The sequence below is a fragment of the Silene latifolia genome, chromosome 8, assembly GCF_048544455.1.
Source record: "Silene latifolia isolate original U9 population chromosome 8, ASM4854445v1, whole genome shotgun sequence".
Classification (NCBI taxonomy): Eukaryota; Viridiplantae; Streptophyta; class Magnoliopsida; order Caryophyllales; family Caryophyllaceae; genus Silene; species Silene latifolia.
This window is the reverse complement of record NC_133533.1, coordinates 3,190,596-3,204,307: the sequence shown is the minus strand read 5'-3', so window position 1 is coordinate 3,204,307 and position 13,712 is coordinate 3,190,596. Positions and strand designations below refer to the sequence as shown.

General features: G+C 35.9%; 1 protein-coding gene across 1 annotated transcript; it reads right to left on the bottom strand.

Annotated features, from left to right (window-relative positions):
- Positions 1-105: 105 nt before the first annotated feature.
- On the bottom strand, positions 106-1,452 carry LOC141593993 (uncharacterized). The gene is made up of 2 exons (XM_074414210.1): positions 1,102-1,452; positions 106-488 (listed from the first exon to the last, which is right to left on the bottom strand). The coding sequence occupies exons 1-2, from the start codon at positions 1,336-1,338 to the stop codon at positions 312-314; spliced, it is 414 nt and encodes a 137-aa protein (XP_074270311.1). The 5' UTR covers positions 1,339-1,452; the 3' UTR covers positions 106-311.
- Between the last annotated feature and the right edge of the window lie 12,260 nt (positions 1,453-13,712).

Below are 13,712 nucleotides of genomic sequence, written 5' to 3'. Positions count from 1 at the left end.
CTCGTGCTTAATGCATGCAAAATTGCAAATGGATCTCAATTTTCTCTTGGGAGTCTATTTCGATTTCGATTATATCCCGTTTGTATTAGGATATTAAACTATTGATTAGATTTAACTATTACTAGTAACTTTTATAAATTTGAATCCTTCTAAAATGAAGAAAGTTACACGTTGAATTTCCTATATGCAGCCAAACAACTTTTTCGATTCAAACAAATAAAATTCATTATCACGAGAACAAAAACCTTGCATTGCGAACTCATATAACTCGAACCAAACGACCTCTAAATCCCGACTACACGAAAATGTAATCATATGAAGTCTTCAAAAGGGTCGTCATCGTCCCATTGAAGAACGGGAGTTCCGATATTTTGCTCTCTTTTAAGTTTATCCTTCAAAAACCAATCACACACTTTTCCTGCATTTAGTTCTTCAATTGTGCACCCTTCTTGCTCTGCTATCACTTTTAGAAGATTCAAAGATGATATCTGTCAATTTTAATCTAAACATTAATAACATTATATTATGATCAACTAAATAGGTAAAAATATTCGTATAAAACCGTCCCATAATAAAACAATCATAGAATAGGTCTCCCTGAAAATATGAACATTTTTAAATAGTAAGTAATCATTTAATGAAAAAATGTTGTCACTAAAGGTATCATTTTTTAACAAAAACCTGATATAACATTTTATCTAAAAATATTTACATTTTATCGTAAAATTTCACAATGGTCCGTCTTAATTTCAGACGGAAATAATTCGTCTTGAAACAAGAATTTGCCTAAGTTTAATTTAACTCTTAGTTCGGCCTAGAAATGATGAATTGGTCATTTTTGAAGGGTATTGGTTGATAATTGGTGTTCGGGTCAATTGGGTAGGTTTGTATTCGATTTGGGTCGGGTTATCTTAGTATAAAGGTAGTTTAAGACCAATAATTTAAGAACATCAAGTCGATTCGGGTTTCAGATCATATTCAAATATGTTTCATACGGTTATATATATGAATAAGGTTAATTCAAATCGACTTAATAACTTGTACACCGTATTGGCTATCTACAAGTTAGAAACATTATAATCAAAAGTTATGAAGACATACGGTTAATCTACAAAGAAATCGTTCATGGGTATTGAGACCGGAAATTTCAACCAAACCAGCTTCTTCTAAAGAAAGAAAACCTCGTCTTTCGCCGCCTTCATCTCCATTAAAAGCCTTCACTACATGCTTTTTAGCATGGTTAACGTTCATGGGCATGCATGGATTTGATTTATGAAATAATAGGGAGTGATAATTTGTTTTGTAGAGGTTGCAATGTCTAATTAAGGGTACATTCATTGTTTTTAATGTAATTGAGAGGTGAAATTAAGCTTGTTAAATGATGAATAAATGTTGAAGGTGAATGTGTGGATATTGAACTACATAGTTTTGCTACATGTGGTGGGAATTGACTCTTATGCATCATATTTGGATAACAAGTTCAAAAATTTAGTACCCTTATTTGTTATTGAAAATGAAATGCAAATGGAGGTGTTTGGTAATCGGTATATTGTCCGATTTTTAGCATATTTAAGGGTTTTAGCATGTTTGACCAATTAATATGCTAATTTTAGTGCTTGATAACCAACATATTGAAACAACATATTTGGAGTTAATATGCTGACATATTGTAAAATAGGAAATTTTAATTCATTTCACAAAGAAAATTAACAATCTACTAATCGTAATCTGCCAATTACCAAACACTCAAATTAATTCTGTTAATTATAATATGCTAGTCAAATCATCTGATATAATCAGTCATTTATAATTTGTTTATGCTAAAATTAATCCGTTGTTTACCAAACAGGCCTATATGTGATCACATTTGTGTGTTACTCAATATGGTCGACATAGGAAGGGGAATGGTTTTATTTTTTCAATATTATGTGTTCAGTGGTGAAGGCAGGATTTGTAGTTATAGGGGTGAGAAATTTTAGCAAAGGCGAACAGGTAATGTATTAAAGAAAACTTGAAATAAGTTTCAAGAATTTAACAAAAAATTTCTCACTTTTCATTTTTCAGCGGGAGCCGGGAGTGAGTGCCCCTTCTAGCCGCCTTCACTCCACCACTGTGTGTCGTCTGCGTTCTCATTTTTGTTTTTACAAGAGATGTTATTTTTATTTTTGGTAAAAATAACTATCAACTTCAATATGAAGCGGATAATGTTTTATAAAATAAAAGTAGCGAGACAGAAGATGGATGATAAAAGTAGGATAAGGGATCTCAACTTCGTATGAAGCTAGTAACCTTGGTGAAGTGTTTCTCTGAAGGATATGAAGTCAAGAAGAAAATAATCTCCCTCCCATTTGTGACAGAGTAACTGTAAACATCATCTAGTCTCGGTTGGAGAACTAGTTACACAGCTCACGGTGACAACTCGAAAGAAGCAAAAACATCACCGGAATCCCCGAAAAGGAAGAACATACCTACCTTCATACGAACTGGAAGCAGAAAAATTGCTTTTGGATCACCCCTGAGGCCTTAATGGATGTTGTGTCAAGAATTGTATGAAATATTGACGGACTGCTACTTCACGCTCTGAGAAGTGCACACTACTACAAAACTCGTTATGGACATCAGTCGATGGACATCGGATTATCTGGAAAACCGATGTAAATAACATGCACATCGGTTGTTTGCAAAAAAACTGATGTGCATATAATTATATGTACATCTGTTGCATTAAAAAACACATGTCCATTATTTCTGATTTTAAAGGACATGTGATATTTAATAAAACCCATGTCTATATAAAAGTCATGGACATGGGACATTACATTGAACCGATGTGCATCTAAAGTGACAATTATAGGCGGCAAAAATACTTGCCTCGCAACCATCACTTATAATTTCGACTACATACATTCTTCCCCAAATCATCTCCCTCACTCTCACTCTCACTCCCAAACCCTAACCCCAAAACCTCATTTTTACTCGTTTTGTTTCTTAGCACCTATTATATGATGAGTTATCAGTTTAAATTTTGCCTCGCCGAACAACTCACCTCGCCGCACATCGCCACCACCAAACGCATTTCGTCAAGATCGCGCCGCCTACTATCGATTGCTTCCTCTTCCGCCGGTTCCTCGATAATAGGTACTCAATTTTCATCAATTTTGTTTAAATTTTTTAGGGTTTATCGGTTGTTCGATCTATTCTTAATTAAGTTGTTGTAGGATTTTTTGTTGTTGTTCTTAACGACAAGTATAGCTTTATTTTCGTAGTTTTTGAAGTATCAAGCTCTAAATGGTTAGATTTGCTAATTAGGATCGATCAATTTAAGGGTTTTAAATTCAAATAAGTTTACCTGTAATCATTTAATTTAATCATCGATATATGATTACGAATGCGAATTAGTGACAATATGATATGATGATTTTCATATCCACTCATGGTTATATTTTAATTTGATTTATATTACAATAGGGGTAATGTTGTTGGTTAGTGTTTGTTTTATAAGGCTAAAATGCAACGCCTCAATCAAAATCACAAGTATTTGTGGATTCTGAAACTTTGTTGACATTCACGTTATTCATACACAATATAACTGTAAAGCATGTTTGCAATGATCTGTTTCTACGCGTATGTTTTCAGGCATAGGCAAGTCACTCCTCATATAAAAGCGGGTAGGTACTATCTCATGTCTAGTATAGAGCCTGATGCATCATTAATAGATCTTGAGCTCCGTCTATTTTCAGGCATCTGTATTACATCACCAATCACCAACTCTGCTTGGCTTAGACTTAGACTGGGTGTTTGATTCTCATCATATTTGTGAACACTACCCCATGTTGTGAACCATTGTGTGTATGGTACCCGTAAGGTGGGTGAATTAGTTGGTGTGGCTAATTTGTCTAGTTCTATTTCTAGTAATATACAAAACTTGGTTACTTGATACACCATGAGTTTCACAAAACAAGTAAGAATTCAGACTTTATGATTATGATGCCAAACCCTTATCACCTAGTATGGTCGAATTTGGTTAGAGCTGAAAAATGCCATGTTCTACAGCTGCTCAATTGCTTGCTTATTAAAACTAAAGAACAACCACCCTTGTAAGTTTTTTCCCTTCCTCATCTGGCCTTATTTAAGGTGGACTATTGTAAATGTTTCTTTAACATTGTTGTGTACAATCGTTGATCAAGTGTTAAGACTTGCAGAGGCCTTTTATCTACTTTTTCTATGTCATAGTGGCTGAATCTAAGAAATCTACACTACTATAATATAGTTCAAAGGAACCATTTAGAAGAGACTTGTTAATCAATCTTACACGTTAATTCTCTTCCGGGTTGATTCAGTTTAGATAAGTAATCAAGTATCATGCCGAAAAGGGAAAGAAATCGCATCACCCCTGGACTACAAAACTGGATGGCACCATGGTAATTTCTAAGGCTGAGGATGTGGGTGAGGCCATCAATGAAGCAGGTCAGGCCGCATAAATCATTCTTGAAAAGGGAAGTGATGATCGCCATGAACCTTATCAAAATCGTCTTTGGTTAGTTTTTCCTCCTTTTAGTACTTTAGGCTTAGATTTTCTCTGTCTTGGAGAATTTATTCGTCATTCTGAAAGATGATATTGATGTTCCATTCAAGTGATTTATTTTTGTTACATTGTGATTTTAATTATGTTGTATTCATATTTTTCTATACTAACTGGAATTGTCCCCCCAACTTATCTATTGAAAATGCCTAACTTTTCCTTTGAACCAGGCAGAGCTCGCAGTTTCAGATGGGCGCTGGGATTCTAGCTGCTGGTAGCACAGTCATTAGTACATTTGCACTTGTTTTTGTCTGAGTCAGGTGACAAGTCATTTTTTTCAACAATAGGTGAGTTTTGTGAGCAAGTGTGAATTTATGATCATGCTAGCCAGGTCATAGGTCCGTTTTGGATTTTCTATGCTTGTACATATTTGCTGTTCTCATATAAATCCCTGCCTCCTAGTTACGAGGTTAAAGTTTCTAAGTTTCTAGGTGTCAGTTTCTGTCTGTTATAGTTTGCACCAATTTAGTTAATTGTAATAAGCTCATAATAGTCTTTAATGGCGGATTGCCTAGTGTGTATTATGCTCATGCTATATTGTTATGGGAATGGGAGCTTCAGCAATCCGAGTTCCTTGATATGTTTATAGATCTTTGTTGGAGGCCATTGCTAGTTGGTGATGGAGCTAATTTTTTGGAAAATGCAACTCTTTATGAACCTTCAGGAAAAACCCTTGTCGGTATGGTAGAAGTTGAAGCGGCCATACAGGAAATGTTCCAAGCTCCTCACATTCAGGTGAGTGTATTCCTAGTAGTTGTGATACTTAAAATACAATAATGTATGTGTCTCGTTAGATATATAGGATCTTCTATGTTGATATTTTGTTTTCTCGTTAACTTTGTTGTGTTGAACCAGATTCTCTTGGTAATATTCCCAATGGGAGATGAGCAAACGAGGTCGCCAAGTAGTCTTGTCTCTTCGGCCTTTTTTTTAAACAAATAGTCAGTTTACATATCGGTTTATATTTCTGTATAGGTTAGTCGTCTAAGTAAATTTGACACATTATGTAGATGAAAGTTTTTTGTAATTGGCTTTGGATAACCGATTGATTGTATGCAAATATTTTTTGTTGATTATGGAATCATTTTGCATTGTCATCATGTGTACGACTAATATGGGCAACAATGTAATATTTTTTTTTTATAAAAAATAATAATTATAGACATCGGATTTTTGCAAAAAACTGATGTCCATTGATCAAATAGACATCGGTTTTCCTAAAAATTCGATGTCCATTGATCAAATAGACATCGGTTTTCCTAAAAATCCGATGTCCATTGATCAAATAGACATCAGTTTTCCTAAAAATCCGATGTGCAAATTCTAATGGACATCGGTTTAAAATCCGATGTCCATTAATCCACAATGGACATGACCAAACTCTACATCGGTTGTGTATCTGATGTCCATATAGCGAAAAGTCTGATGTCCATCACAAGTTTTGTAGTAGTGGCATATGGCAAAACGAGTTATTTTGCTTTACCAATTACCCCAACATCTTGCAAAGCCAAAGAATAACCATGAGTCGGTCTTTGGCTTCTTGAAACAAATCAAAATGGTAATAAAATCGCTGAATTACACAAAAACAAAAAGACCGATGCGAAGTTAACTTTGGATTGCAACACTATCCAACAATCACAAGAGACATGAATTAACATCAGTTAAAGTAGCCAGCTCTAGAAGCAAAATGACGAAGTACATACTATTAAGTATTAACATAAACGGATTCCTAATTTGTTTAAAGAGCTACATCCTTAGCAGGGGGAAAAAGCGTGTCGTGCCCCTTACCTATATTTTGATGCGGGCAGCTTAAATCGGAAGTGTCTTGTGCTAGCCAGACATGTGCCTATAACTAGGATACTTAAAGTCTGGCGTCTTACATTCCATTCATTTGCTGATGGCAACTCTATTTCGAGTGTTCTTGAAGTTGTTTTAAGGAGAATTTAAAAGTGGAGCTATTAAATGGCTTAGCAAGGTGGTTATGTCTTTAATTTTGGATCCGACTGAGTTGAAATACAACATTTCTAAAGTGGAGATAGTCAAGGTATTTTATTCTGGTGGAAAAGGCAATTTGTCAGCAGCGACTAGTGTTACAAGTGCATCACACTTCGTGTTACAAGTGCATCACACTTAGTGACTATCTTTGTCTTTGATCCAGGAGGACTTTACCTAGCTACTTGCTCTTATGTTGGTGCAGATAAAGAAACTCAACAATAAAATTAAGAAACCAATCAAATACATAAGAGGATCACAAAATATACCTTGAGTTGAATAGAGTTTGCCAATTAGTAGGGACGGTATATAATAACCAGACGGGTTTCCAACAAAAGACATAATTCCTAAGAATGTATAGCCTATTTTGAGAAATATGGGTAACCAGAGGTACCTTTCTCCCAAACACAACGATGAACCATAATTAGTGGAACATTGGGATGAAAATTCATCGTATTCTTTGCCCCTATGGGCGTGCAATTAGTCATCTCCAAGAAAATCGGAATGGCTTCCTCGAGAATACTCATGCCGAATCCCCCAGTCAATCCATCATCAAACTCCGGCAGCTTAGTATCGGGGAAAAGGGATAACCCACCCGTGCATCCGAAATGGATCCCACCCCAGTGGGGTTAGAGATTGCCCAAACCTCATCATCCCAAGATAAATCGATTAGTTTAGGTATATCGACATAACTGCAATTTTGTTGATCAGTCCATATAATGGCGAGATCCACATAGGATCATCTAATTAAGACTCATGCAGTGATCCATCTTTCAAGAGTGTCAGGGTCTTCACCCATTAACTAAACACCAATGTCGTACTCGACCTCGCCAGGACTAACAATGAGATGGTCACAGGTTGCAATTATACCCCGAGCATTAATAAGGGCTAAAGGATCACATGCTGAAGCAAGTTTAATCATATACCTCGTGTTATAGTGTAATAAGACAGCTATGAAAGTGCATCATCGGCAGCATTATTGCCAGGATCTACTGTTACTGTTACTGTTTCTGTGGTATCATCTACTTTATCGGGTGCTTTGTAGGCCGGTACATGACTCTACTACAGAAGATAAAGCATAAAAAATTGTTGTTAGAAATAGCACTTGCCGCAGACACATATATAGCTTCCTATGCAGTTTGTTGTGGGGACATCTATAACTCCCTAGTAAGGTACTTTTCTACTATACTTATTTAATTTAGCTCTCTCTTATGATAAAGAAGATACGCCGGGTATGGAAAAAGTGTTAAGTATAAGGTACATCGACTACATAGATAGATGCATATATGGGATATAAAGCTCCATTTCTTTTAGTATAGTTACTCCGGTTGTTGACTGATAACTATGTTATCACCCTACATTTTTTGCCTTAAACCCTTCACTTTGTCTTCATTTTGTTACACTCTTTAGCTAATTTAGCCTAGTCCATGGTCGATTTTGCATTTATCCATTTTGTATACGGCCTTTCGTGATTATAATATTATTTCACACTTTTCTAGGTGAAAGTGAGAGGTGATACGGAGACGGGACCTTTTTGCAAGGAGCAAAGCGAAAATCAAGAACCGTCTTGAAATTCTCCCAACTTCCATGGGCGTATCTACTCCAGGCCGGTGTTCCCAACCTTCATCCGGTGCTAAATTTAGCCTTGTGGGCGTTCAGAGATTCCATCCGATGTTCAGGCCTCTATCCAGCGTTCCCAAGAGGCGGTCGGCGTTCCCAACGCCGAATAGAGGTCATTTGGGCTTTTCTTTGATTTTCGACCTTTGTAATTTCGTTATTGGAGCTTTTTGTATAAATACCCAACCCTATTTTCAGAAAACACAATCATTCCATACTATATTTTAGATCAAAAAGTGAGTTGGTAGAGAAATATTTGGGGAACAAGTTTGAACATTGTTCTTCATCTTTTTCAATTATTCAATTCAATCATCTTTCTTGCCTTATAATTGTTGGTATATTTCTTTTATCACTTCTTATTTTTCTCTTGTTTTAGTTGTTGATTTCATTTTCTTCTCTTTATGTTTCTTCTATTTTTGAATATTTGTTTTGCTTGAAGTTAAAGTTACCATCTTTTTGCCTAATTTCGTTTTGGTTAAGATTTGATTAGTTTAATATCATCTCATTGTTGCCAATTACACGCTTAGTGGTAGAAATCAATTAATCATCATGTTTATGGTTAAAGTTGCCTCCTTTATTTGTAGTCTTGCTAAAATAGCCATGATTAGTGAGTAGTACCCTTGCTAGGGTGCGATTGAGCATTTACATGAGTGATTAACATGATTGATTCCATTTAAATTAGTTATTAAGGAGATATTGGTGGGGTTTACCTTTGGAATTGTTTTGTTAATGTTGTAATTTGGGAGCTTGGTTGATTGATGACCCTTGTCTACCAATGGGAATTGGTTAGGTCCTAGGTTGACCACCCATTTACATCCTTGGCCTATTTGGGTTGAACCCGGGAGGGAGAACCTAAAGAGGGTGCCTTTGGGAACCGGTTTGACCTTCACCTTTGGGAAAAGGGTTGGGAAGGCCGGGAATTTATCGTATGCTTAGTGACTCCTAGCATTAATCGACTACCTTGGGGATCGCGCGCATTCCTAGGGTCTTAGAGTATTGTATAGGAGAGTACGAGTCATGAGCCCGGGAGGGAGTTGAGTCGGTAGGTCTAGTGTCCTATTGTGATCCCGGGAGGGACTCAATAGGCGAATTAGAGGTGTTTTCCCCCGCCTTGTATTCCTAAGATGACTAATTGTCGGAGTTAGCATGATAATCACAAATGTTTCTAGCCTAATCGTGCCCTAGTCTTTTCATATCTTGAGTAACAATTGGTCTCCCTTGTGACGGGTACCATTTGTGGCGAATATTTTGTGAGATAAAATGGTAACAAAATGGGTTAGTGGAGAAAGGGGACCACATGAATAGTGTTGCAGAGAGAGAAAAAGTGGGTACTTTGTGAGGTAAAATGGTATCCGTCACTCAAGAGTGACGGATAGGTGCCGTCACAAACAAGAATTTGTGCTTGAGTAAAACATTATTCCAATTAGCTTCCTCTTTTAATTTAGTTGTTGCTTAATTAGTTTTATTTGCTTGTTATTTAGTGTAGCTCACCTAGTCAATTTACCAATCCAATCCTTTTGTCTTTGACTTAGCTAAACTTAAGAATAATAACAATTAGTAATCTCCCATACTCCTTGTGATTCGACCCTCAAGTAGTGCAACTACACACGTTCACTTGCGAGGTTAAGCTTGAACCATCAAGTTCTTATGATAAAGAAGATACGCCGGATATGGAAAAAGTGTTAAGTATAAGGTACATCGACTACATAGATAGATGCATATATGGGATATAAAGCTCCATTTCTTTTAGTACAGTTACTCCAGTTGTTGACCCACAAATAGATTCTTGGTCTAGTAGAGTTGAGTTGCTAGGAATCCTATTGTTCTTGCATGAGAAAACTAGGGCATGTTACAGCCTGTAAGTAGCGGAGTATTGCATTCTTATTCCTCTTGCTCAAGCACTTCTTCTCCTATGACATTTCTTGTTATTATTTGGGCAAAGATACGAACCAATGAATAGACAAGCAATGGAAGTAAGAATTGCCTGATGTGTGTGATAAAGGAGCTTCTTTGGTTTCACTTCTTACGAAACATACTACATAAAATATATATAAGAAAGCGCATAAACTCCATACCCTGAGCCATGGGAAAAGGGTTAGGGGACAAATCGAAAGGAGAGAGTAGCGTAAGAGAAACCACCTAATAGAGGAGCATGCTGCCTCTACATGTTGGTCTAAAACATTTCTGATGACGGACGACGGAATGAGAAACTGAGAAGTCCCCGTAGAAACGGTAAAAATACCCAAGAACTCCTTGTCACTCTCAGCAAACACCCCACAACCACACGGTCCGTCTAAGGTCGTATGAGCGAGCCCTTGAACCTTGATCACAACAACATTGCAATCTAATTCCGACAAAGTCTCTTCCAAGCGTTGTTCTAGATCACTCTTTTCTATAGAAGTGAGTGCTTCTGGATCTTTCTTTAGAAGAGTTGGAATTGAACCCATCATCCTTGGTTCCAGGAGAAGGTCACGCTCATCACTCATAAATGGATAAAAGACTCTTGCGTCCATGAACGCAAAAGGAAGGCGTTCATCGTGAGTGAACGAAAAAACCCTCATTTGCGCATTAAGAGAAAGGGTACGAGGGACTGGGAAAACCTCAAAGACTTCCTGCCCGTCTAACTTCTTGAGTTGATAAAAAGACAATCCAAAATCGTTATAACTCATAGAATCTACAAACATTGCAGGTCGGGTAGGCTGAATCTTGATAAAAAAAAATTGAAGGCAAGTCTTGATAAAAAAAATTCTCGGATAATTGGAGTAGGTATGATGAATTGAAGGAAGCCGCTAGAAAGGGCCATTAAACCAACAAGGCGGTAATCACGGGCCAGCCGCACTGCCCATCTAGTGTCGTTGGGGCAAATCCTTTAACTTGTAGTAGAGGGATACCCGTATCCAATTTGTCAACAACACTAATGAGGTAGGCCCAAAAGTACGAGATTTAAACATGAAAAATGAAGCAAATTTAAGAAAGAGGTTTGGGTCACTAGGTTCGAATTCGGTAGGACATTCGGATTTTAAAAGCCATAAATAAGGCAACAAATCCAGCTTCGACAACATGAGTAATAACAGTAATAAATAAAATTAAGAAAAATGATACTCACTCCAACAAAATGAAGGGTTGCCTCCTTTTATTGGTACAAGTCGATGGACTCTTTAAAAAGTGTAATGTCATCATATGAGACAAAATCATGTGTCCAAACCCAATTAGAAACGTAGCCCATAATAATAATAGTAATAATTATAGTTTACAAATAAAAATATATAAATTTCTATTTTGAAAAGGTTATTTTAGGATGAATTAATTACTAGCTAAAAAATCGAAGACAACAACAACAACAACAACAACAACAACAACAATAATAATAATAATAATAATAATAATAATAATAACAATTAACAATAATAATAACAATAACAATAACAACAATAATAACAACAACAACAATAATAATAATAATAATAATAATAATAATAACAACAACAACAACAACAACAACAACAACAACAACAACAACAACAACAACAACAACAACAACAACAACAACAACAACAACAACAACAACAACAACAACAACAACAACAACAACAACAACAACAACAACAACAACAACAACAACAACAACAACAACAACAACAACAACAACAACAACAACAACAACAACAACAATCGTGACAAAACACTAATAAACGTAACATTATTCGTGACAAAATACTAATATTCCGTGGCAAACTCGTAGTAATTATGGAAAATATCTTATTAGTGTGCAAGATTAGAGCTCATATTAAGATCATATTTTGGAGACTTTGTTACAAGGGAACTTATGCTATTGAATTCTCATAGTTGGCCTCATTATGTGATGTTGGAGAATAGTGTTCATGTCACCATAATTAAGCTCAAAGTTGATACTGATGGCAACTCTATTTCGAGTTTTCTTGAAGTTGTTTTAAGGAGAATTTAAAAGTAGCGCTATTAAATGGCTTAGCAAGGTGGTTATGTAACACCCCGTAAATTTGAAGACCTTTATTATATTTTAAAAGTAATATTTTAATCCATTTTAATTTAATATTAATTTATTTGAAATAATAATAATTTGATAAAATATAATTTTATTTTAGTTTGAAGTAATGTATCACTTTTGATAGTTTAGAAATGTTTAAAAGTAATTTAAACTATATTTAAACTTTTTACTTTGCTAGAATAGATTTCTGATAAAAGTCGTAATATTGGGATTTTCCCATTTCTTACGGTCGTTGGGTAAACGAGTTTGGATATTGGGCAAATGAGTACTTAATCTTTTAGTAAAATCGTGTTTAAGAACTTTAATATTCTCGGAAATCGCGTTCGACGAATATTTCTAATTACCGTCGAAGCAAACCCAAAATGTAAATAATTGACCAACCTCTCCATGCCAATTGGACCGCCCATCTCCCTCCATTTATCTCCTCTTTCAATTTTCATTTCCTCCATTCTCAATCTATTTCCTCTTTCTCTCAAACACCAAAAACCTACCAAAAATCCTCCTTACAAACACTAAATCTTTCATAATTCCTCCATTTCTCCACCAAATTTCATAAAAATTATATGCTTGGAATCCTCTTTTCATTCCTCATCTCCTAGTAAGCTTTATTTTCATTTCCCCCAATTTTTGTTTAAGGCTCGTCTTTTAGGGTTTCGAATTTAAGCTTAATAATTGTGTTTTTGTTGTTCTTATAGGTGAAGAATTTGAAGATGAGTTAGGTGACTCATATGTGGTTGAAGATGAAGAGTAATTTTGGGTTTTAGAAGTTTTCTCAAGTTATTACTTGTTTCCTTGCTAGCTTAAGGTAACTATTCTGAGTTACTCGACGATTTAATGTCACATAGATGTTGTGTTTGTTGTTTGTTAAGTGTTTAGATGATTGATAATGTGTTAGTTTCGTTTTTCACATGACTTGTGTTGTTAAAGTTTACTAATTTGTGGTTATTTCATATACTTGAGTATTGAAACGAAATGGGTATTGTTGATTGTTGCTTGAGACGGTATTAAATTGAGCTTGAAACGGATTTTGGTAGGAAAAAGGGAAAAGGGCGGAAAAACCGCCCAAAACAGCCCATAAAGGGGCGCGGTAGACCCGGCAGGCCCGGTGGGTCCGGCCCGGATTTTGACCCGTCACTTTGGGTCGGGTCATGGGTCTATTGTTTGATGTTTTGGGCCTATGATTCATGTTTTGAAGTATGTTGGTATTTTGGCATGTAGGAAATTGTTTAAGCTAATATTTCTGTTGAATTGGTTATTTTATAAGTTGGCATATTTTCTCTATGTCAATAGTTTTCACATGATAGAAATTAAAAATGGCAAGAGTATGACATTGTGGTAAATTCCGTGATGTGGGCCAAAATGGGCCAAGACTCTGAGTTGGGCCAATTTGACCAAATGAGTTTGGTCAAGCTAGATTTAAACCGGTCAGTCTCGATTTGACCGATGACCCGTCGCGGGTCTAGGGTCGAGGATTGGTTTTTGAGTATGATTGTATTT